This window comes from Chiloscyllium plagiosum, chromosome 13 (genome assembly GCF_004010195.1).
Source record: "Chiloscyllium plagiosum isolate BGI_BamShark_2017 chromosome 13, ASM401019v2, whole genome shotgun sequence".
Classification (NCBI taxonomy): domain Eukaryota; kingdom Metazoa; phylum Chordata; class Chondrichthyes; order Orectolobiformes; family Hemiscylliidae; genus Chiloscyllium; species Chiloscyllium plagiosum.
The window spans coordinates 27,527,274-27,553,006 of record NC_057722.1 but is presented as its reverse complement, the minus strand read 5'-3'; the positions used below and the strand labels follow the sequence as shown (position 1 = coordinate 27,553,006).

General features: G+C 39.2%; 1 protein-coding gene across 1 annotated transcript in view; it reads left to right on the top strand.

Annotated features, from left to right (window-relative positions):
* The first annotated feature begins 3,861 nt into the window (after nt 1-3,861).
* The window catches only part of dock10 (dedicator of cytokinesis 10), a 333,676-nt gene continuing 311,804 nt past the window's right edge, over nt 3,862-25,733 (top strand). Inside the window, exon 1 of the mRNA XM_043702107.1 lies at nt 3,862-4,479. Within this exon, the coding sequence (XP_043558042.1) occupies nt 4,372-4,479 (108 nt within the window). The 5' untranslated portion in view covers nt 3,862-4,371. The remainder of the gene's footprint in view (nt 4,480-25,733) is intronic.

Genomic DNA, 25,733 nt, shown 5'->3' with positions numbered 1-25,733 from the left:
TAGATAGGACAGTGAAGTAGGTGTTTGGTATGCTTTTGTTTATTGTCAGAGTATTGAGTACAGGTGTTGGGAGGTCATGTGCGGCTGTACAGGACATTGGTTAGAATCCAAAGATGTCCAGAACTAGAGGGCATAGGTTTAGGGTGAGAGGGGAAAGATATAAAAGAGACCTAAGGGGCAACTTTTTCACGCAGAGGGTGGTGCACGTATGGAATGAGCTGCCAGAGGAATTGGTGGAGGCTGGTACAATTGCAACATTTAAGAGGCATTTGGATGGGTATATGAATAGGAAGGGTTTGGAGGGATATGGGTCGGGTGCTGGCAGGTGGAACTAAATTGGGTTGGGATATCTGGTCAGCATGGACGGGTTGGACCGAAGGGTCTATTTCCATGCTGTACATCTCTATGACTCTATGTGATATTTCCATACAATTGTCCCTGGGTTGAAGGAGAAATTTGGCATCACTTCATAGTTTGATCTATTGCTACTTACATTTCTTTATTACTTGCATAAAGATAATGATTGACATAACTTATTTTTATCCATGATTTTATTGATAAACCATTATGTTCAAATATGTTTTGGCATTTTATCATACTACAACTAAAATATCCAGTGTTTATCCATTCATGCATTAAATATTTTACTTTAATGTGCATTTGACATGTATTTCACTGTAGGGCACCCTGATATTGTTTACTAACAGAATTCCGAAATGAATGACACTATGAGGAACATAGGACCAGGAGGAGGCCATTTAGCCTATTAAACCTATTACCTGTCATTTAATGTGATCATGGTTGATCGAACACTTCAATGTCTTTAAGCCACCCCATCTCCATAACCCTGTATGCTATTGGTATTCAGAAATCTTTCTTTACTTAAGCATACTCAAAGATTGAGTTTCCATAGCCCACTGTGCTAGAGGATCTCCAAGGTTCACAACCTTTTAAGTAAGAATGTTTCTTCTGATCTTGAACCTAGATTACATTCCCTCATCTTTAAATTGTGTCCCCTGGTTCTACACTCCCCAACCATGGAGAAACTTTTACCTGCATGAATCTCCAAAATCAAAATTGGATCTTTATAAATTGAGCCATTTATCATTGTTCAGCAAACACACAAGACACTGGCATATACTAAGACAATCTCAACATTCAGTGATTAGATAAATATTAAACAAAAATTACCTACTGACTCAAATATGACATGTAAAAACTTTAAAAACAGCTGAATCCACAGTCATCATGACCAATTGATAAGCATCAACGTCTATGCTAGGTAGTGGAATAATGTGGTACTAATTTTAATATGATACTAGGGATGAACAAAACATCCAATGTATATAAAAGTGCACATCATTTGAGCTTTCACATATGCCAAATTAACTGCTGTAGTCTAATTTCTCAGCTTAATAGGTAGATATAAAATATTCAATTAAATTGTCCACTACATTTTATTCTGAAATGTGATGGCATACATTTGACTTAAGTTGAAAGTCTGAGTGAATGGTTGATGGAATATAGTTTAGTGAGTCTCAGGAATCAACAGTGGCTGATTTGTCTCTCACTCAAATCAGAAGGTTATGATTTTTGGTCCCACCCCAGAATATTGAGTGCAAAACTTTGACAGTGTTAAATATGAGAGGTGCTGTCTTTCAGAAATTGTGTTAAACTGACATCCTGCCTGCACTGTCAGCTCAATGTAAAATATCCCATTGCACTATTTAAACAAAAGAATTATGTTCAACATTACAGAAATACAGACATTTGGTCAGTATTACATTGCTGTTTGCAAGCTATATATTTTGCTGTGAGGAAATTTGTTTGCCATGTTTCATGCATTAAGTGTTGATTATTGTACGAGCATGTGATTGGCTATACTGTGCCTCAAAGCATTTTAATGCTTTTATATAGCACCTTTCACAGTATGTTTTGGAATGTCATTTACCCTGGTACCTGAGAACTTAAAAGGCTGTTGGGTGTCTATTGCACTTTGGATAATAATCAGGGGTAATATCACTTGTAACAAGGTACATGAATGAAATTAAAGAAATTAATTTCAGTAAAAAGTCAGTTGCAGCTTTAGTGTGATCACATAAATGCATGCGCTTCATTTGTTTAAAATGATTTTCTTCACAAGTTTTAAATTTGACATTTTGCTTTGCACTAATGGTCTTTTAAATAAAATTCATTAATCATTAATTGAAATTGTTAGATTAAATGTTTAAAAGTCATATATGTTGATTGTTTATACTAATAAAACACTTCTGCAAGAGCAACTCAGTTCAATTGTCTGAATTATGCAGAGAGCACTCTAAGCTATACTTGAGCATTTAGAGTGAAATACTTCTTAAAGCTGGTGAGGACCAGTTTTCTTCTAGTATCTGGAAGTTAACTTTCTTAATCGAGAAGAATTTAATGTGTGCATGCAAGACTGTAAGTATGATGTCCAGAGTGTACTTTCTCATCCCAATATTAAAACTGCTGTAGAAAGGTACAATTATTTCACTGATTTTATTCATTAATTTATATTGTAACACTTTATTCCAGGTTGCCAGGTATTCATTCATTTGTGGGACAATGGGAATGCAGGGACAGATTGTTGGTGAGATTGGATAAGATCGCATGCTGCATTCCTTTTCACAGCTAAACAAACTGATCCTGGAAATACAAAGGCTGTCACAAGTGAAGCTGCCCTTTGTTGGTGTGTGATGATCTCTGTTGATGCCTTATTTGCAGGGAAGGTATCTGTCTTGGAGCTTGTGGAATCACAAAGTGCTACTTGCATCATTCCTGAGCCAGAGTTTACCACATGAGAGCTTTCGTGTTTCTTTTGACATCTTTGAATCAGAGCTCTGATTGTCTATGGAGTCTAGATATGGACACCCAACCCACCCGTCAGTATGGCATATCCTTGGCTATCTTCCATCTGTGCACTTGCCCAATCCAAGAAAGCCTTGTTTGCTTGATTAGTAATAGCAAACTTTAGCAACAGTATGTTTTCCCTGGAAGGGCCATTTCATTGGTGTTCTTTCCTTTTTAATGCGATGAGGCCAGGGGTGGAAGTTATTTTGCTTTCATTCTTGTTTGGTGGAAATCGCCTAGGCTTCCATGCCACACAGGCAGTGTAGGCTTTGTAAGTGTGGAGTTAGTTTGCTGTGTTTTCACGCCCATTGTGTTCGTCAGCAAATGTTGGGTGGCTGCCGTTTCAATGAGTGCATTGAGATCTAGGGCAAGTCTGTTACTGTAGGTTCAAGGTAACAGAATTTGCTGACAACTTTCAGTGGTGTGTTGTTCAGCTATTGCCCAGGGAATGTACGCAAGATCCACGTACTTATAAGTAGGTTTTGGACTACTTTAGGCACATTTTAAAGCATGAAAAGAGACCTGTCAGCGCCAGATTCTGAACTCTTCCAGATGCTTCCTCCAGGCCTTATTGAAGCAGCTGTTTCTGAGCCGTGAGCCAAGGAGTTTGCTCTGAACCGTGCTTGGGAACTTGGGATCGGCTGGGTAAGTCCATGCTTTGCTTGGGGCCAACATAGCGGGTCCCGCACAATATTCTGGCGAGTAAAACACGATCTGGGCTATCCGTAGTCAGAGACAACTCCTCGCTCACCGCTCAGACATTCCACATTCTTGGAGCTATGAAACTCCTAAATTCTAGCTGATCAGATGAACACGCCACGTGTTTAACATTGTTGCACTTTTTCCATTTCTTTAAAATAAAAACAATCTGCCCAACAAGCCCGGGCTGTGTATGTGTGTGTTTTAAAGATTTCCAACATCTGCAATCTTTCAATCATTTTAACAGGTGATTTTGTCAAAGTTATAAAGGGCACGGTCGCCAGGTGGTGCTAATAATTCAGAAAATGAAAGTGGAAAGTTACAGGAAATTGAATGCCACTATTTCCAAATGTGTTCTCTCCCATTTCTCCCTTGCTAGGTTTGTAATTGTACCAAGCGGGATTTATGACCGGCTTCACCAATTTAGACTGGGAGTGTGGAGGAGCTAACTGTGAGGAAGCAACTTTTCCCATTGGTATCTTCAAATATTTCCACAGAGAGTCAGTGGCAAATGTAGCAGGCATGCGCTATGTGCATCGGAGAGTTATTTTCTTAGTAACAGTTGGGTGAAGTGGTGTTTACTTGACAAATATGAAAAGGTTGACGCTGATAGAAAAGATAGCAAAGGACTTTGTTGTCACTTGTGGTTGAGTTCCATTTCCTGGTTAACGGGCGCTGGTGAGGACGAGAGATCAGTCAGTCAGTCAGAGTGTGTGTGTGTGTGTGAGAGAGAGAGAGCGAGAGCCACACATTTCGTATCGTTCCAAGCTGTCAGAGCGGGACTATCCTGAACTGGAAACGACAATGGGAGAATCTAGCCGCCGCTTCACCAAGGGGCTGTTTAAACCTGGGACAGCTGCAGAAATCCGACAGAGTGCCTCGTTGGCTGTCAAAAGGCCATCTCTGCTTGTGGTCAGTGATTTTTGTTTTGCTCTTAAAATACTGTTTGGTCAAGTTGTTGCTTTGCGGAGATACATGAATGGGATAACGTGTAGATGATTCACAACATCTTATAGTAACATTTCTGCTGAAAGGGTTGCCTTTAAAAACGAAAGCGACCCTACTAAACAGGAGAGAGCGCAGAAGTTTCTTTTAAAGGCGGTTTAAAGGTACTTTGTGTATTCTGTTCCTCGTACGACTGCATACGTGCGTTATTTCCCACGATTTTCAACATGCTTAGTATTTCCCTCTGTTGCCACTGAAGTGATTTCCACGGCAATTTCCTCGGTTATGACTAAAATATTAATTTGCGACAGCAACTGAATTATGACACGATACGAAAAGGACTTTTGTTTTTCCTTTCCCAATAAGTTTCGCATCGTTTCTCGGAAGCCATTTGTCGATCTGATTCGGGACCCTGCGAAGTTCATGGGTGAAGAACTTCAGTCATTCGCGAACAAGAGAGTTGCAATCAATTTCATTTTTAAAAAATATTCACCGGTTCAACTCTGTTACATCCTCCCACGTAATGTCTTCGCTCCTGCTGGTTTGTTAGTCTGATTATAAACAATCTTTTTTTAAAAAAAAACTAATGGACGGATTTCCATTGAAACTTGGTACACAGATAGGAATGGCCCAAGGAAGAAGGGATTTTTTTTGGTGGAGACCCTAGAACTTTTTTCAAGGGTTTGTAAAGAAGGCTGTTTGCCACTACCTTCAAACGGCAATTAAGCATGGGCAATAAATGCTGGCCTTGCTACTGCTGCCCATGTCCCCTGAAAGATTTTTAAAAAGACATTAGGATTAAGACGAACTGACTTTTTCTTTTAAACATTCTGGGCTGGTTGAATTAGAACAGTGTTGATTGTTTCAGAATGTTGTGGATTGTCCGAACCAGTTGTCAAAATGTGAGCAGAGTTTTCAGAACAGGTTACTGAATGTGGATTGACTTGAAGTCTCCTTACCGAGTTAATAATGTCGATACAAAAGTCTTTTTTTTAAGCTTTGGAGTACATTGGCAGGGAAAAGCTTGAAGGAAGAGCTGAATAATTGTAATGATGAGAACATACTGTGCCAAGGGTAGGTTAAATTAGAAACAAAAATAAAAATTACTGGAAAAACTCAGCATCTGTGAGGAGAAATCAGAGTTAATGTTTCGGGTCTGGTAGGTGCTATATTCAGTAATTAATGGGACCATATTAAGGATCATAAGGGATTGAGGGTCATTTATTAGCTTGGATAGATGACTGGCTGGTGGACAGAAGACAGAGAGTTGGGATGATTTATTTTCTGGGTGAAAAGATGTAACTGGTGGAGTGCCACAGGGTTTAGTCCTTGGACCCCAGCTATTTACAATCTACATTAATGACTTGGATACAGAGGTACAAGGCTCAAAGAATCATAGATTCCCTCTGTGTGGAAACAGGCCATTTGGCCCAACAAGTCCACACCGACCCTCTGAACACTAACCCATCCAGACCCATTCCCTTTCCTTATTACTCTACATTTACTCCTAACTAGTGCACCTAACCTATGCATCCCTGAACACTATGGGCAATTTAGCATCTTTTGGATTATGGGAGGAAACCAGAGTACCTGGAGGAAACCCATGCAGACACAAGGACAATGTGCAAGCTCCATACAGACTGTCGCCAGCGGCTGGAATCGAACCCGGGTCCCTGGTACTGGGAGGTTGCAGTGTTAACCACTGAGCCATTGATATAACCAAATTTTAAGATGACACAAAAATAGGTGGGATGGTAAATTGCAATTAGGAAATAAGAACCTTACATATGGCTATAGATTGGCTAGGAGAGTGGGCCAAAATATGGTGAATGGAGTTTTACATGGATAAGTGTGAAGTAATGCATTTTGGATGAAAAAAATGGGAAGGCAATCTATTATCTAAAAAGGGAGGGATTTTGGGATGCTTTGGTGCAGAGGGATCTGGGTGTCCTCATTCTTGAGTCACAGAAAGCTAGCATGCAGGTACAGCAGATAATAAAGAAAGTGAATGGAATGTTGGCTTTTATAGCTAAAGAAAAAGAATATAAAGGTAAAGAAGTATTGTTGCAACTGTACAAAGCATTGGTGAGACTGCACCTGGAGTATTGTGCACAGTTATGATCTCTTTGTTTGAGGAAAGATGTAGTGGCAATGGAGGCAGTTCAGTGGAGGTTCACTAGTTTGATCCCAGAGATGAGTTTACCGCATGAAGAGAGATTGAACAGTTTGGGCCAATACTGTCTGAAATTTAAAAGAATGAGGGGAGATCAAATTGAGGTATTCAATATGATAAAAGGTGTGGATAAAATAGACGTCGAATGGATACTTCCTCTTGTGGGACATTCTAGGATGAGAGGTCAATGTCTTAGATTAAGGGGTAGCAAATTTAAAACAGAGTTGAGGAGAAATTACTTCTTCCAGAGTTGTGAATCTGTGTAATTCAGTACCCCAAGTGCAGTGGATTCTGGCACAGTGAGTAAATTTAAGGAGGAGTTAGACAGATTTTTAATTGGTAGTGGGTTGAAAGGTTATGGGGAGAAGGCAGGAAAATGGGGGTGAGGAGCTAATCAGCCATGATTGAATGGCTGAGCAAACTCGACGGGCCGAATGGCTTCATTTTGCTCCTATATCTTATGAACTAATATCACTTTAGATGCAATAGGAATTTATTGGAAAGAGCTTTCTAAACATATATTGTAAACATATAAACTTCCTTTGAATAACTGCAGGCAAAATATAAATTTTATCATATTGGTTGAGTCAGTCCACTAAAATCATAGTGATTATCCTTCAAGCACTTATAATACTGTCTGCCTTTGGATCATCAAATAATAGAAGCATAGGAAATCAAAATATTAAAATAGTCAGGACTCACACCCCTCCCATTTAAAATCAGTGGTGATCACATTTCCTGTGTACAGACAATTGCTGGAGGACACTTCAAAATGGAGATTTGTGATTTGCTCATTGGTATTGCTGTAATTGCTGCATGATTTTTGTTCTCCCAGCAGCCTCTAAGGCCACATCTGAAGTGAGTGATGTATCCTCTTATTGTTGTCTGTGACTACAATCTATTGTTATTCCGCTTGATGTCTGAGTAGAGAGCTGCACTGATGTTAAACCCAAGAGCCATAAAGGGGTTGAGGAGGAAATCATTGAAGGAGAAACATTGCTGCTACTAATTTTTCAAAAACAATGCGCAAAATGCATTTTTAGTACAAAATATTTACTTACTGTACAACATTGAAAAGTACTAGATTTCATCTTGCAGAGTTCAATGCAGTTCCAAATGAATGCATGGAAACTTTAGTAGCCACACAGTTTTCAAAATTGAATAGGATGACTTGTTAGCTGGATTTGTCTCATTTCTTGATGGAATTACATCGATTTCCGGCATTAGATTTGATTGCTGAAGAAAACATCAGCCCACATAGATGAGGTATTTATTTGATGTATTTATTCCTGTCCCAATAACTTTATTTTGCCAGTACCTGACGCTAAATTCATCTTTAGGCACAGTGTGGTCTGTGGTTGTAAAGGTCAGGGCACCTCTTGATGGTTATATTTCTGGACTAATCTCAGATACTGTGGCACCATTAGACATATTCATCAATATACAGAAGTGATATGCATACAAGCTATTTTCTATCCTCCTTCATCAATAACTAGGTGCAGCATATGCAGGTTACATAATACTAGCAAATAACAGTGTTTCTCAAGTTCTACTGTGTAATTGATTGTAGCCATATGTTCGCTTTCAGGTGGCTGTTATTGAAATGAATTGGTATGTGATAATGCAAATCAGTTGATTAAGAAAGCCATTACTTACCTCCCAGATAATTGTCACAATGCCTTCACTTCCAAATGGCCACAACAGCATTTGACTCACCAACAACTCTTAGGAAGGCTTTTGAGGAAACTCAGACAATCCTCTAGAACAATATCCTACATCAGAAAAATGAACCAACATTTTTGTATATACTTCCACAGGAGAAGGTACAAATTACATGCCAAAGGAAGAGGGTAACCAAGGAATAAGAAACTGGCATTTATTAATATTAACAAAGAAAAGTTATTGGAGAAACTTAAGGGATTAAAGGCTGATAAACCTTCAAAAATTAAATAAAAACTGAGAGAACCGCGGATGCTGTAAATCAGAAACAAAAACAGACTTTGCTGGAAAAGCTCAGCAGGTCTGGCAGCATCTGGGCAGAGAAATCAGAGTTAACATTTCAGGTCCAGTGACCCTTCCTCAACTGATGGTAGCTAGGAAAATGTTGGACCCGCCTCCAATTCTCATTTACCACTTACCCCCTCTCCCACCCTATCTTTCTGCATATAAACTGACATTTTCCTAGCTACCATCAGTTCTGAGGAAGGCTCACTGGACCCGAAACATTAACTTTGATTTCACTTCACAGATGGTGCCACCCGTGCTGAGTTTTTCCAGCAACCTTTGTTTTTGAACCTCCAAGAACTGCTGGCCTATAGCTGAGGGGTTTAAAAGAGATAACTGCAAGAAGGAAACTGAAACTTGGAACTACAAGCCAGTTAACCTGACATTAATCATGAGGAAGTTCTCCAATCTATTATCAAGAAAATATTACGAATCACTTAGAGAGTCATAATATGATTAAACACAGTCAGCATAGTTTTTCACGAAAGGGAAAGCATATGGGCAAATTAATGTTTTTTGTGAATTCAGCTAGAAAGCTAGGTAAAGAGGACCAATTACATGTACTACACATGGATTTCCAAAGTGATTTTATAAAGTACACAAAAAAAGATTAACTTGCAAGATAAATATTCATGGCGTTTGGGGTAATTTATTAGCATGCAGTTTGCCAAGGAGCATTCCACAACTTGAAAATGCCCTATTTATACTTACTTTCTGTTTCCCGTCTATTAACCAATGCCTGCATCCATTCTCTCATGAAGAATACAAAATAGAAATTTTAGTGAAGCATACAAGACACTTAAAGTGCTTGGAATGGTATTCACTGCAAAATTGTTGGTAAATGGGCAGGAGTTGAGGAAGTGGAGTTGAAGCAGAAGATTAGCCATGATTGTGTTGAATGTTTCAGCAGGTTCAAGTGACAATATGGTCTTCCCCTACCCATATTTCTTATATTCTTATGGAGGGAGAGCAGAACAAATGAAATCAGTAAGCTCAGTATAGCTTTGACTCATGATTCTCTGGAGATATTCTCCAAAATACTGTAGGGGAATTAGATTTTCTTATCGATCCTGAAACTGTTGACTATTATGTGGAGCATTCTCAGAAGTGCACAGAGAAGAACTGACTGGCCTTGGAACCTTTATTCTACAATGGAAGCTCCATATAATGCTGGATTTGCCACACTCTCCATGTATTGCAGTATTGAAAAATATTATGTAATTCTGCGCACAATTAGTTGGTAAACTCCTACCTGTGAATTTCTATCCACAACAATATTGTCTGTTTTATAGTTGGCACTTGAGAGAAGTAGATTGAATGATGGCATCTTTGTGAAGTGTCTAGGATTCCTGTGACCTGGTTTAGTACCTTTGATATAATTAGAGATCAAGAAGAGGAAGTAATATTGGTATTCATTTGGAGTCCTTCTCTAATTGCTTCCAGAAAGTGTGTCTTGATAAAAGGCTTCATTGTGTGCTTTGTTGTTTAAAAAGGTAAAGTCAAAAGTTTGCTTTCTAAATCTTGCGTTGTGTGCAGATAGAGTGACCACTGCCTCAGTGGTTGAATTCCTGCCTCTAGTCAGAAGGGTTGAATTTAATTCTTACTCCAGGCAGCCCTGATGTGTGGAGACCTGGACGCCAGTGATAAATTCTGAATTGGCTGGTGTTCAGTGAGGTTATTTACATCCAAAGAGCTGCAGATGTTCCACTTCTATCCCCATAAATTAGCACAGTTAGGGTACTTTATTATTGACTGTAGCCCAAAGAGAAGAAGGTACTGCTGAAGATGAACATTGTGAAGGAAACAATGGGAAACTGCATCATTTATTCTTCCAGGATAAGTGGCTGAAGAACCTCATGCAACTATTACGATAAAACTTATTGTAGGGCAAAACACAACAAATGGATAGATTTGATTCATTGACAGATAATAAAAATAAAGTTGATACCAGAAAAGGAGTGCATGAAAGTGTTGTACTTCCTACTTAATCTAAGTGTATGCGCATAGAAGACATCCCATGTTCACATTTGCTTTCTCTTTGCGAAGAATCTTCCTCTGCAAGTAGAAAGTGAGTGATTGCAATTTGCTTTTTGCCACTTATATCCAGGAGTCAGTTTAAGTCCTACTGTTTGTGATAATGCGATATATACATGTCTCAAGCAGTTATGTTAGCTAGGGTGGCTACTTTGACTTGAATATATATAACTTAAGGAACACTTGTAGAAAATTAGTGCTTGTTCTTAACGTTATTTAGAGCAGCACTGGATTTTGATTAGATTACCTACAGTACGGCCCAACAAATCCACACCGACCCTCCGAAGAGTAACCCACCCAGACCCATTTCCCTCTGACTAATGTACCGAACACTATGGGCAAGTTAGCATGTTCAATTCACCTAACCTGCACATCTTTGGGCTGTGGGCGGAAACCGGAGCGCCCGGAGGAAACCCACACAGACACGGGGAGAATGTGCAAACTCCACACAGACAGTCACCCAAGGCTGGAACCGAACCTGGGACTCTGGTGCTGTGGTTAGCACTGGAGATAGTGTGAAAGGAAGAAATTAATAAAAAGGAATGTGCTTTGTAAATCTATGTCCTGCCATAGTATAGATTAAATAAAATAGGGATATGTTAATGTTTTGATAATGTTACTTGACTTGTGATCCAGAGATATGCACCAGTGATCCTCAAAAACGTGGATTTGAATCCCATTATGACAGTAGGGGTATTTGAGTTTGGTTATTTTTAATGATCAACATATCTGGTTCACTAACACCCTGTATGAAAGGAAATTTGTTATCTGATATGTGAGTTCAGAGCCACAATAATGTTGTTGACTCTTAACTGCCCTCGGGAAAGGCCTAGAGGCCACACATTTACATTCAATAAATGTTCGTGTTAACTAGCCCACTACTTCTGAATGAATTAAGAAAATGAAAACAAAGAAGTTTATGGGAAAATGTGGATATTACAGGAAGAGGAGAAAATCTGAAAGAAAAATTAGGGATTCCATGAATCTGAGATGCTGGGAAGAATTTTGCAGCTGAAAGATCTTACTGGCTCCATACCCAGTTCAGTTTTGACCTGGTTGTCTTCTGAAATGCTGTCTGAAATGAGACCGGATGTACAAAAGTTTTGTAGAGCATTCAAATAAGGAAGCCAATGATTTATGTGTTTTGCTACAGAGAACTGAGCTCATCCAATTAACATCACAATTAACTTAGTGCCTGGAGCTTGTTTTTATTTCTTTTTTGTTGTTCCATTGCAAGACCTGGGCTTGAAAATCAGTTCTTATGCATAAAAATGGAAAGCAAAACTTAATTTAATGCAATTAGATATCTTCCTGATGGTGATGATCTTATTGCCTTTTTAATACCTAGCATTTAACATTATATAGGTAAATTGCAAGGAGGTCAACATTCTCTTCATTCCTTACTAATGACTCCCTTGTACTAGCCATTAGCAATTCAGGGAAAGTACAAATAAAACAAATGTTACCAAATTCCATATAAAGCATATTCTTGTCATTTTAACATTATGCTCCAATAAATCAGGGTTATGAAGACCAGCATTGTAGACATTCCAGTGTACAATTGTGAATGGCATCACCATAAGGAGCTTAGAGGTGGAAACGGTCATGTGATAATGGAGACTAGTACTGAATATGGGAAGAGATACAGAGCATATCTCTGTGGAAACATCTGAATATTAAAAGGTTGTCCCAAGTTTTTCATTTAAGAAGCCTTCAGCTAAGTGAAAGAACCATCTATCTTGGGGAATAATCCTGCACATGTGGGAAATCACACGGTTAAAAAAAACTGTCTTACGTTTTCTTGATATATGTTTTTTGCTGCTCTATTTGCTTTAATCTGCACCACAAGAAAACTATGTCCTGAATTAAGTCGAAATGAATCACAACTGCTTATTACCTTGATATGTGCTATATATCTGTGATTTTTTGGTATCCTTAAGTTTACTATCTATCCCCTTCAAGATGAATGGAACAATGTTGTTAGTTGTGATATGTGTGAATAGTCTAAGGTGTTGCTTTTTTCAGCACTGCTGAAACTGCTGGCTGACCCCTGTTGGCAATTGTATCAATCAGAACAAATGGCGAGATATTTGTTTCTCCACAAAACCTCATCATGAATGCATGGTTGAATTCCAAGTCATAGTATTGGATTATCTCAGCAGTGCTCTGTTTGTATAGGTTGAAGTTATAAGCTATTCTTGCTTTTATCTATTCTTTCAATATCTGTATGCTCATTTGGGCATAATTTAAAGGTGTAAAGTGGAAACAAGCTTTACTTCTTGAAATTATGAATGGCAATGCCTGACAATTTATAAGGTTATAGAAACAACAGTTTTCTATTCAAAGCAGATTTCTAAATGGGAGTTTGACACTAGCATTTCAAGACTTGCTGTTGTTATTATATGGCTTATTCATTCTGTACATACTGGATACAAGATGAGTGAGCATGGAGGTGATATCGGTAAAGGAATTCTGGTCTTTATATCTAGAGAACTTGAATATAAGAGGATAGAAGTTATGCTACAGCTATAGAAATAGTTGATTAGGCCACATTTGGAATACTATGAACAGCACACTGGGTTGTGCCATAGCAAGGTTGAACTGATCGTAATAGGTTTACTAGAGTTACATCTGTACTTGTGGGAGGCTAGTTATTTCATTTGGCTGGACTGTTGGTTTGCACAAAGATGCCAACTGCATGGGTTGCCATGAACACCTCTCCCCTTACCTGAAGTGTGCTAACCCTCAGATTAGTCCACCACCAGTCATTTATCTCCAATGATTTGATTTGATTTATTATTGTCACATATACCGAGATACAATGGAATGTATTGTATAGCATGCTAATCAGACAAACTGTACCTTGCATAAGTGCATCATGGTAATAGAATAGAATGCAGAATATATTGTTACAACTACAGAGAAGGTGCAGAAAAAGATAAACTGTTATATATGAGAGGTCCATTCATAAGTCTGATAACAATGGGGAAGAAGCTGCTCTCAAATCTGTTGGTATGCGTTTTCAAACTTTTGTGTCTTCTGCCCTATGAAAGAGGGTGGAAGTGAGTATAACTAGGGTGGGAGGAGACTTTGATAATGTCAGCTGCTTTTCTGAGACAGAGTCAATGGAATGTAGGTGGTTTTCATGATGAACTGGGCCGAGTTCACAACTCTCTGTAATTTCTTGTGGTCTTGGGCAGAGCGGTTGCCATATCAAACTGTGATGCAAAGGAATGGGATGCTTTCCATGGTGCATCTATAAAAATTGGTATGAATCATTGTTGCCATAGCGCATTTTCTTTACCTTCTGAGGAAGTAGAGGCATTGGTGTGCTTTCTTAACTTTAGTGTCAATGTGGATGGACCAGGACAAATTGTTGATGATATTTACTCCTAGTAACTTGAAACTCTCAATCATCTCCATTGATACAGATGGGGCATGTCCTCCATTCCACTTCCTGAAGTCAGTAAGTGAACAGTCCCATGGTTTGGTAATACTTTCAGTGACTTTACCTTTCACCTGTAATAATTAAATTATAAGGAAAGATTACCCAAACTAGATTGTGTTCCTTGGAATTTGAATATTTATAGGATGAAATGATCAAAATCTTCAAGGTGCTAAGGGCAATAGATGCTGAGATAGAGATAAACCATTTTCACTGGCTGTGCAGCCTACAACTAGGGGCTTTGGTTGAAAAATTAGAATGCAACTTTTCTGAGTGAGGCTAGGATACATTTCTTATGCGGAGGATGATCAGAGTTTGGAACAATCTTGCATATTTGCCAATAGCTTCCAGATCAACTACAAATTTTAAATTTGTGATTGATTAATTTGTATAAACCAAAGGTATGTGGCAAAAATTATTCGATCATTCAATTTGGTTGCAGATTAGCTCTGACCTCATTGAATGGAAGATTGAAGGTGTGAAATAGTTATTGTTATTCCTTTTCCAAAATGAAATTTTTCTAATGGTGTTTGAAGGGAATTTTTAAAAAAAAATTATTATCATTCTCAACACTGATGATTATTTTTCATCCAAAAGCTAATGTTATGGTCCCAACTAATGGTACTAATTAAACCAGGCTTGGTGGACTATATTTTTTTTGTCTAGTTCACAACCATGGTCATTAGGCATTGAGACTATTCATATGAGGCTGCAAATTTTCTTTATTTACAGAAATTTACTAAATAATAGACTAAAAAAGTCTAAAATTTATAAGACAGTTAGAATCTTAAAGCATATAGCAAAGCAGAGTCTCAAACTGTTTCCTAAAATTATTTCTTACTGAGAATCAAGTCCAGAGTAATTACACTCTTCCCTCAGTTCTTTAAGTTTCTATTTAATGAACTCCTTGCAGTTTCTTTGCCATGGATTGTGGAGAGAATTTGCTGAGTACTCCCCTAAGTTTACTGACAAGAACACCTCAGATATCTCAGAACCCAAACTTTCTAAGTTTAATAATCTGCAAATCCTGAACAAAACTCTCCTGATTTGGAAGCTAAGCAAACTAAACACCTCTGCTGAGGAATCTGGTTTCTTGAATTGTTTGAAATTCCTCCTCGGAAAGAAAAAAACATTAACTTGCTTCTGAATTCAACTTGGGTGTTTTCCAAATTAAGTTTAAAATAAAGTTCAATTGTATATTCCTTTGAACTGAAAACAAAGCAAATGGCCTTAAATCTTTAAAGGTCTGGACCACTATTCTAGTAGAACTACTTGTCTTTGTTTTCATTCAAAACAAAATCTTTGCAGAAGTAACCGACACCCATTTGGCCCTATTTTGAAGTTAAAAACTCCAAAATAGGAGAAGCTGAATAGGTTGGAACTTTTTTCACTGGAGTGTAGGAGGTTAAGAGGTAACCTTTATAGAGGTTTATAAAATCATGAGGGGTAAAAATAAGGTGAAGGACAGGTGACATCTTCCTAGGGTGTGGTATTTCAAGATGGCATATTTATAAGGTGCAAGGAGAAAGTTTTAAAAAAGACACGAGAGGCAAATTTTTTTTACACAGGGAGTGGTATGCATGTGGAATGAACTTCCAGAGAAGTGGTGGATGTGGGTACGGTTATAATATTTAAAAGACCTTTAGATAAGTACATGAATAAGAAATGTTTGGAGGGATATGGGCTAAGTGCAGGCAGGTGGGTCTAGTTTTGTTTGGGATTACAGTTGGTATGGACTGGTTAAACGGAAGGTTGTGTTTCCGTGCTGTATGACTCTATGATTCTAAGTCTGAGTTTTCAAATTCTCAAATTCCTTTGATGAGATTAATAATTGTGTTCTCACAATCATTAGACTATGCCTCTGAATTATTTATCCAGTAACATAACCTTCTTTATGTTTATAACTGTATATAACTTAGTGGTGTTATAACTTAGCAGTGGCATAAGGAATTATTGGACAGCTCAGTTTGACAGTTTACTTCAGACCTGCTATCTTGCACATTTATTTTCTAGTTCTGTAGGTTCCTTCTCCTGATTACCAAACAGCATCTTCGTTATGGACTGCTGGTGAGAACAGATTGGACTTGACTATAACGTACCCTGTGGTTGAAAAAATTGTTGACTCATGCTATCAGATATCACACGTCCTTATGACACTGCAAGGAAATGAATGCTCAAATTATATTTTCACAAAGAATAAAATTAAGAAATTTATGAGAAAATGATTCATTTCACAAAAAAGTGTGATTCTGCATTGAGAAAACGTACAAGATTCATGTTGGATATTGATAAAAAATTTAGGACATATATCCATCTTACACATGCTTAGGTCCTGCCTACATGCTGCATCTCTAAACTGATAGGAAGAGGCTTAAACCATATTTCCTGCCTTGTCACCTCTCTTAGACAACTTGCACTGTGCTTATAACATATACCTTTACAACTGTGTCGAAATAACAATGATGAAAGTTGGATACAATAAATGATCATATCTGTAGTGCTACATTTGTAAGCATGATTTTAAATGCCTGTGTGTTCATGAATTTTTCAGAATGAAACTGAAAGGTTCTCAACATAACAACAGGCAATTTTTTTTCATTATTCTCTCTGACTCTGAAATTGTTAAAACTAATTTTTGGATTCTGTAGGATTAAATCAAAATATGTGCTTTCAGGTAAAAGCTGCAAGCTACTACTTTGGATATCAGATTTTTGAAATAAAGATGGTGGATTTGATTACCAGCCTACTTGCACAACAAATATTAAAAGATGGTATTTGGTTTATGGTTAAATTATAATTAGAACATCAAATTTCTCAACAAATTGTAGGTTCTTTCTTTAGCTAATGTAAGATGATAGCACCTCAACTTGTTCGCTTGTGTGAACATCACACATCAGAAACCTGTTGGACTATAACCTGGTGTTGTGTGCTTTTTAACTTTGTCCACCCCAGTCTAGCACCGGCATCTCTACATCAGAAATCTACTGACAGTTTGTATCTGCAGTAGCACTGTGGCTTATGAATAAGGTTGACTAAGAGCTCTACATGTGTGTTTGAAATTGCATTAACCAACATTTCCTGCATTGCTTAATCAGATTCTCATTTGTACATTGTGAAATGAAGATATTCTGGACAGATTTGTTACAACCTTGGTTCTGCAGTGACTGATCCCTGCCCTCATTCTCCTATATCCATTTCTTAATATTGCACATCATTTTCTCTTTAAAGGTTCAGTGAATTCAAGTAAATGGTGTTTTTGGCATTTTCTTCACTTGAGGTTAGTAGACCCATAAATTTCATTGAAAGTTCCCTGATGTATGACACTGAAACATTTCAAATTAACTTAGTGTCAATTTGTTCTTTCTGACATTCAAACAATCCCAACACAACCAGATAAACCTGAAATCAGGAGCACTTGATAAATGAAGGACCATTTTTTCTTTGGGTTGACTTTGTGATCTGAGCCATAGGTCTGGATAATGCCTACCACTACTAGTGGGCAGGGAAGGCATGGAAATCCTGTGGGTGGTTATCCTGCCAGTTACTCAACAATTGTTGGTCTTTCTGAAATTGAATGTGGGAATGGGACAGGCATCGGGAAGCCCACCTCCAGAAGTGGCCAATTTAATCACAAGCACCTTGGCATGTCCTGCTAGCAATTTGCTCTTGTTGAGGAGAGTTATATTAAGTGTGCAGGCAGAGGTGGGGGTGAGGTGGGGTGGTGAGCCTCTTTTATTGGGCCCCTGGAAACCTGAGGGCCCCTTTCCCAAGATCAATCGCACTTTTAATCTTCCCCTTGATCTCCTGAACCTGGCTCCCCCCCAGCTCCTCACTAAAATCTGAATATATCTGGGTTCCTCAGTGGGAATGCCTGTAGTGGTGTGCCATACTACCAAGTGTGCAGGACAGAAGAATTGCTCGTCAACTGAGAGATGGACAGATGTTTTACCTTAAAGGAGTTAGTGCCACTCCTACCCTTAAAAGATGTTGGAGCAGCTGTTGGGACCGTGGGTGGCTTCTCCCCTCCCTCAGTGTTTTAGCCAGGGTGGAATGCAGCAGCTGTGATACCCTGTAAAATCCAGATGATAGTAAGCTAAACTGAAATGTTTCCATCCTCTCAATGTTATGTGCTAAAATTCAAGCTTTGTTTTATTGCCTAAAGCAATCAACTTGGTGTTCTCCTGACTTCAAAATATTTCAAGTACTGCTAAATTCTTAAATGCACATGTAGTTGAGTCACATGCTTTAGCTACCATGAAAAGCTACATGAATATTTCTCAAGTGAACATCAGAACAGGGTAGGCACTTAAGCATATTCCATTATTAAATTGGATCTTTGCTGCTCTGTATCTTCAAACCCCCTACCAAAATAGTTCGATAGTTCAATCACAATAATCAGTCTATCTCAGCGTTGACATTTTCAGTAAGCCTATATTTTCAACAATTTGTTGGTGGAGAAAGAGCTCCAGATTTCCATGAACCACTGTGTGAAGAAGACCTTTCAGTCATCACCCTTGATGGACCGAGCTCTCTTTTTAAGTGTCTGAAATCTATTGTCAAAACACTGAACTATACCATTTTGGGTTTGGACTAGCTGGCAATGAGACTGGCAAAATGTTCCTGGAAGCTGGCACCCCCCTCTTCCTCCTATTATGGCATTTTTCCAATGAAGAGGAATGTGACAGATAGAACTACCATGGAGTCCAATCAGTTCATTTTAGTAGCCAAGTAAATGTCTCTTCCCAACCCTGTTAGTATCTTATTATTGCTTGGACAGGGTAAGCCTGGGGTCATCCATGGGGAAACCTCTGGGTAAATCCATGCGGCCTTCTGGCAGCCTTCATGTTGGGGAGTGCTTTGGATTTAAGCACTCCCTTTTTTTATTTCAAAAATGTACTTTAGTCATAAAAAATCTTTACACACATACATAGTCATGAGAGGACTTCGATTCTGTACAGTCTTTACATAGGGAGAACAAACATACCCAAGGCATTTCTTTCTTCTACCATATTTACATGTATTTGAGGCACTGGGAGGGCCCAATAACCCAAGGACTCTCATTTAATTTTGAAAGACCTTAGATAGTGGTCTTTCCCCACTGTGCCTTGGCAGCAGCTTTAGTGTGTACATCAGCATGTAGTCCTGGATCTTGGAATGTACCAGTCTGCAGCACTTGTCATGGTCAACTCCTTGCTTCAGAATGCCAACAAGTTTTGGGCAGACCAAAGTGTGACTTTCACCGAGTCTGGTCCTCCAGGTGCAGTTGATGTTCATCTCGGTGTATGTCCTGGGGAACAGACTGTACAGCACAGAGTCCTGTGTCACAGAGCTGTTTGGGATGAACCTCGACAAAGACCACTGCATCTTTCTCCAGATTTTGTTTATGAAAGCACACTCCGGCAGGAGATGTGTGACAGTCTCTATCCACCCTCTGCAGCTGCTTCAAGGGCAGCGTGCAGTAGCACACAGACTCGGGTGTCCATGAAGGATCTCACAGGCAGAGCTCTTCTTCCCACCAACCAAATGGTGTCTTTGTGCTTGTTGGAATGTTCTGGTGATGAGGCATTATGCCAAATGATTTTGACAGTCTACTAGGGAACCACACAACAGAATCCATCCTCTCCTTTACCCACAGGGTCTCAAGGGTGCTGTGTGCTGACCACTTCCTGATGGACTTGTGCTCAAAGGTGTTTTTCTTCACAAATCTCTCCACAAAGGATGGATGATATGGAATGGCCCAACTACTTGGAGCACTCCGCAGCAATGAGGCCAGTCCTATCCTTCACAATGCCAGGGACAGGTACAACCACAATACACAGTAACACTTGGTGTTTGCATACTAAGAGTCTTCGCACAGCTTGATGCAACAATGCACAAAGGTGGCCATCAGGATGAGGTAGTGTTGGGTACATTCTTCCCCCTTTTAAGCAGAGTTTTGTACATTGTGTTCCTGTGGACACGGTCCGGCTTAGACCTCCAGATGAAGTGGACGATGGCTCAGGTGACTGCAATGGTACAGGTTCTGGGAATGTGCCAGACCTGCACCATGTACTACAACAACAGAGAGAGCACCTGATGGGAGGGAGCCGAAGGATCAGTTTCTGCCTCACCTTGACGATATGCTTGTCCCAAGTTGTTGCACACACCCTGGCCCCTCTGACCCACCTTCCCAGCACCTTCAGGTAATCTGTCTCAGGTGCACTGAGCACTCACTTGTGACCTTCCACATCACTGTTGGCCTGCCTGGCACTGATATCCCCACACCCAACTTATCTGACTAAGGGCACATGGTCCACTTGCTTTCAGTGATTACAAAACTGGGTTTCCAAGTGTTTCTGCTCATCCACAGTTCCCAAGTGTTGCAATTTTGAAAATATTTGGATCGCTCCTTGATGGGGTCAAAGTAGCCAAGCTCACACTTACCCATTTTCCCATAGTTGAACTCCATCTGCCAGAGTTTTGCCCACCTGCTTAATTTAGCAGTGTCCATTTTTTACATATTACTGCCGTTGACACGATTTACTATGTTACCTAACTTTGTGTCCTCACCAAATTTACAAATGTGGCTTTTTCTTTTATCTAACTAATTTATAAATATCTGATTACAATTGTGTGATTTCCTCTCAGCTGAATGAACAGCTCAGATTGAACAGAACATTTTTCACAGTCTATAATTATCAAACACCCATTATAGAGGTCAAATAAAATTTGAATATAAAGTGTTTTAATATTTTATGAGAGGTTGTGGCAGCCAAATAAGCACTTTTGAAAAATTGCCATTGTTAGAACAAATTGAGAAAGCCAATAGATCCCCGAGCATGTTGGTTGAAATCATCGATTGATGTTCGGTGTCTTGCTCATTTACTTAAGGGGCAATAGAACTATCCATAGTAATTCTTCAGAGGAAGACCTACCATACCCCCCTTCCAATTGGGCAGCTTAGAAGCCACCGGCAGATCTGTCCGGTGTGCAAGTCAGGTGAATTGGCCATGCTAAATTGCCCGTAGTGTTAGGTAAAGGGGTAATTGTAGGGGTATGGGTGGGTTACGCTTCGGCGGGTCGGTGTGGACTTGTTGGGCCGAATGGCCTGTTTCCACACTGTAAGTAATCTAATCTAATCTAATAATAAATTAATCAACTGGAAAGCATGGGTGATTTACTGGTGGCAATTAATAGATGAAAGAAAAAACTACATGTGATTTGGTGATGGGGAAAAAATGTTCAGTTATTTGTCAGAGCACTTCTGGACAATGTGTGAGCTGGGAGAGAGGTAGAGCCCTCAATTGGCAGTAAGTTGTGCACAACTGATGGCTTGGTCATCACATTTCCCTTGTTTCTGAAGCCCTTGCACATCTTTGGACTGTGGGAGGAAACCGGAGCCCCCGGAGGAAACCCACGCAGACACGGGGAGAACGTGCAAACTCCACACAGTCAGTCGCCTGAGTCGGGAATTGAACCCGGGTCTCTGGCGCTGCGAGGCAGCAGTGCTAACCACTGTGCCACCGTGCCGCCCACCATTAGATTACTTACAGTGTGGAAACAGGCCCTTCGGCCCAACAAGTCCACACCGACCCGCCGAAGCGCAATCCCCACTGGTTTACGAGTCCCGTATTATATATACCACCTGAAGCTAGGAGAATTTCAGCCTAGACCGGAATAGGTCTTTAATTCATTTTTAATTGACTGTGTAATTAACTCTGTATTGTTGGCAGTGGAGGCAGGTTGTACATGAACCTTCTGTTTCACTTTATTTCTGGTGGAGGGGGGAAAATGGTGGGATTCCAAAACACCACCACTGCCCTGATTAAAGTTGCTTTTCTGCATCCAGGCTCACCATTTCTGGGACCAGAAGATTCTACCTGTCTTGTTCAATAGGAGAATTGCTGATCTGTATCCTCAACTGTCTTCTTAGCTCCATTTCCCGAATGCTGTTAGAATTATAGAATCCCTACAGTGTGGAAGAAGCCTATTCTGCCCATCACTCCAAAGAACATCCCACCCAAACCTATGCCATCCCTGTAATCCTACATTTCTCATTGCTCATCCTGCCACATCTTTGGACTGTGGGAGGAAAATGGAGTACCTGGCGGTAAACCCATGCACACAGAGGGAGAACGTGCAAATTCCAGACAGTCGCCCAAGGCTGGAATCAAACCTGGTTGAGCCACTGTGCTGTCAGATCCCAGAATTAAACCAAGCTTTATGGATTTTTGTTTTGTCTAATTAGTTGCACTGGTGATTAGGCACTGAGACTGTTCATATTAGACTGCAGATTTTCTTAAAATACAGAAACTTATTACACAATAAACTAAAAAAAAACAAAAGTCTAGAAGACAGAATTTTAAAGCACATAGCAGAATAGATTGCAATCGTGGAAATGAAAAAAAAACTTCACCTATCCAAATTGGTAATTCTTTTCAATATCCTAACAAAGCTAAATCAATTACTACTTAATGCTTCATTTTTCTAACACACAAGTAATACTGAACCTTTTGGTGCTTTGTTTGATCTGTCAGATCATATCTGTTCTACCCCCTCAAATCTAATTTCTTGTTCTCACCCCATATCTCTTGGTTCTCTTAGTATAGATCTTATTGACTTTTTTGGCTCAAATATGCTTAATGACTGAGCAACATAGCATCTGAGGTCGAGAATTCCAAAGATTCGCAACATTTAGGTTCACTGAAGAAAGTTCTCAACATCTCAGTCCCAAATTGCATACTCTTTCATCTGAGAATGTGAGCATTAAGACTTGTATTACATATCCTTTCAGCTTCTTCTTATTAAGCCCTTTAAGCACTGTACATATTTCAGTGAGATCAGATTTAATTTTCCTAAACTCTAGGCTAAATAATTTAGTCAAATCAGTCTCCTGATAGGACAACCCTCACATAACTGGAATCAGACCAGTGACTGTTTATTTCATGCCCTCTGAGATGGCTATATCTGCTTCATGTAAGGAGACAAAACTGTACATTGTCCCTTGCTAATGTTTACCAAAGCCCTATGTAATTGGTGTAATACTTTTTTATGCCACAATTTTCTTCTCCAATTCTGAAAAAGAATCATGCTAAATCCAATGTTAACTCACTTTCTGTCCACAGATGCTGATAGACCTGTTTACAGGATTCCTTGTGTTTGTTTCAGATTTCCAGCATCTGTGGTATTTTGCCCTCACTCTTTGTAATGCAGACTAGCATAGCTTTTGCCTTCCTAGTTGCTTGTTGCACCTTCATGTTAACTTGTTGATATTCACATACAAAGAACACTTAGGTCCTTCAAAATATAAGCACTTCCAGTCTCTCACTGTTTAAATATATTTTGTTTGAATATATATCCATCAGAATTAAAAAGCTACATGTTTCTCCAACATAATATAGGCTGGACGTCCAAACTCCCATCAGGATTAAGAACTTGCTGGATTTTGGGCAATAAAATCAAGCGGCTTATCCTCTGCCAAATGCGATGTATGAGAAAATAGTATGGGTACAATGACAGCACTAATTGAATGAGCTGAGGTTGGATGGGTCAGAGTGGGTAAGTGTGAGGTCATTCAGGTCAACTAGGAGCTCAGAAACTAGACCAGTGCACCATTTCAAAAATATCTAGTCTTTGGTTGGCAATGCTTTGTGCATCAACTGAGCATTCTGTCTGACATGCTCTTGTTCATTTACTTATGCTGTCTTTATTGCTTTGCAGCCTCTGTGTTCTGCACAGAACATATCTTCCCACCTGCCTTTGTATCCCCAGCAAGCTTCCATAATTTACATTTGATTTCCTTATCTGAGTCACTGACGTACATTATTTCATGATCTAAAAGTGACCCATTAATCCTTATTCTCTAATTTTTGTCAGTGTACCAATTCTCAACTCATGCTAATAACTACCCAGAATCCAATGTGACTTAATTTTATTTAGTAGCCTCTGTGGCACCTTATTGAATGCTTCTTGAAAATCCAAAACAGTTAATCAATTGGAACCCCATTGGCCATCCTGTAATCTTGATGAACTGAACACAATTTCCTTTTAACAAATCCATGATGACTTGGCCGAATCATATTATGGTTTTCTAATAAAAAATCAAATAACACCAAAGAATCCTGGGAACACTTCTCAAGTCTGTCAGCATCTGTGGAGAGAAAAAGAAAAGAGTTAACATTTTAGCTCAATAATCTTTCATCAGAATCTAGTTTACCTTGTAATATTTTCAGTTATGAGACTTGTGCACTCTTTGTTAAAGGGAGACATGCCATATTTAGAGTTAGAGAGTCATAGAGATGTACAGCACGGAAACAGACCCTTTGGTCCAACTCATCCATGCTGACCTGATATCCCAAACTAATCTAGTCCCATGTGCCAGCCCTTAGCTTATATCCCTCTAAACCCTTCCTATTCATATACCCATCCAGATGCCTTTTAAATGCTGTAATTGTATCAGCCTCCACCACTTCCTCTGGCAGTTCATTCCATATATGCATCATCCTCTGTGTGAAAAAGTTGTCCCTTAGGTCCCTGTTATATCTTTCCTCTCTCACCCTAAACCCCATGCTGTCTAGTTCTGGACTCCCCTACCCCAGGGAAAAGATGTTGTCTCTTTACCCTATCCATGCCCCTCATAATTTTATAAACCTCTAAGATCACGACTCAGCCTCTGACACTCCAGGGAAAGCAGCCCCAGCCTAATCAGCCTCTCCCTATATCTCAAATCCTCCAAACCTGGCACATCCTTGTAAATCCTTTCTGAACTCATTCAAATTTCACCACATCCTTCCTATCGGAAGGAGACCAAAATTGCATGCAATATTCCAAAAGCGGCCTAATCAATGTCCTGTACAGCCGCAACATGACATCCCAACTCCGATACTCAACACTCTGACCAATAAAAGAAAGCATACCAAGTGCCTTCTTCACTATGCTATCTATCTGTGACTTTAATTTTGAGGAGCTATGAACCTGCACTCCAAGGTACCTTTGTTCAGCAACACTCTGTCGGATCTTACCATTAGGTGCTGCTCTGATTTGCTTTTCCAAAATGCAGCACCTCACATTTATCTAAATTAAACTCCATCTGCCACTCTTCAGTCCATATTTGATTGTCTATTCAAAAATACCTTTTTAGCACATTTGGTTGCTCAATGATTAAATAGAAAATTTCTCTTTTGCAAAAGTAAGTTACTAATCCCAGTTTTTAATGCGTGACTTATTATGCTTCTTAACTAAAATATCCAGCTATCAAATTATAAATTCATTTGCTGAAAGTCTTTGTGGTATCCCAAGACTCTATTCACAACTGCAGACTTTCCCTTTTTCATGGTACTCCATCCAATATTCATTGTGAATTGCTTGGTTATTATATGTGTTAAATGTTCAAGAATAGTCAATTGATTTTCTTTTCTCTAAAGAGAGAGTCATTGTTTAAGATAGAATTGCAAATAACAATGTTATGCATTGAAAAGATGAGCTGTGCATTGAACTATTGATTGATACATCAGCCAAGCCTGAATTTAAAATCAGAAGATTTTAGAAGTTTGCTTTGAAAAGATCAGATGGAATAATTTCTGAAAC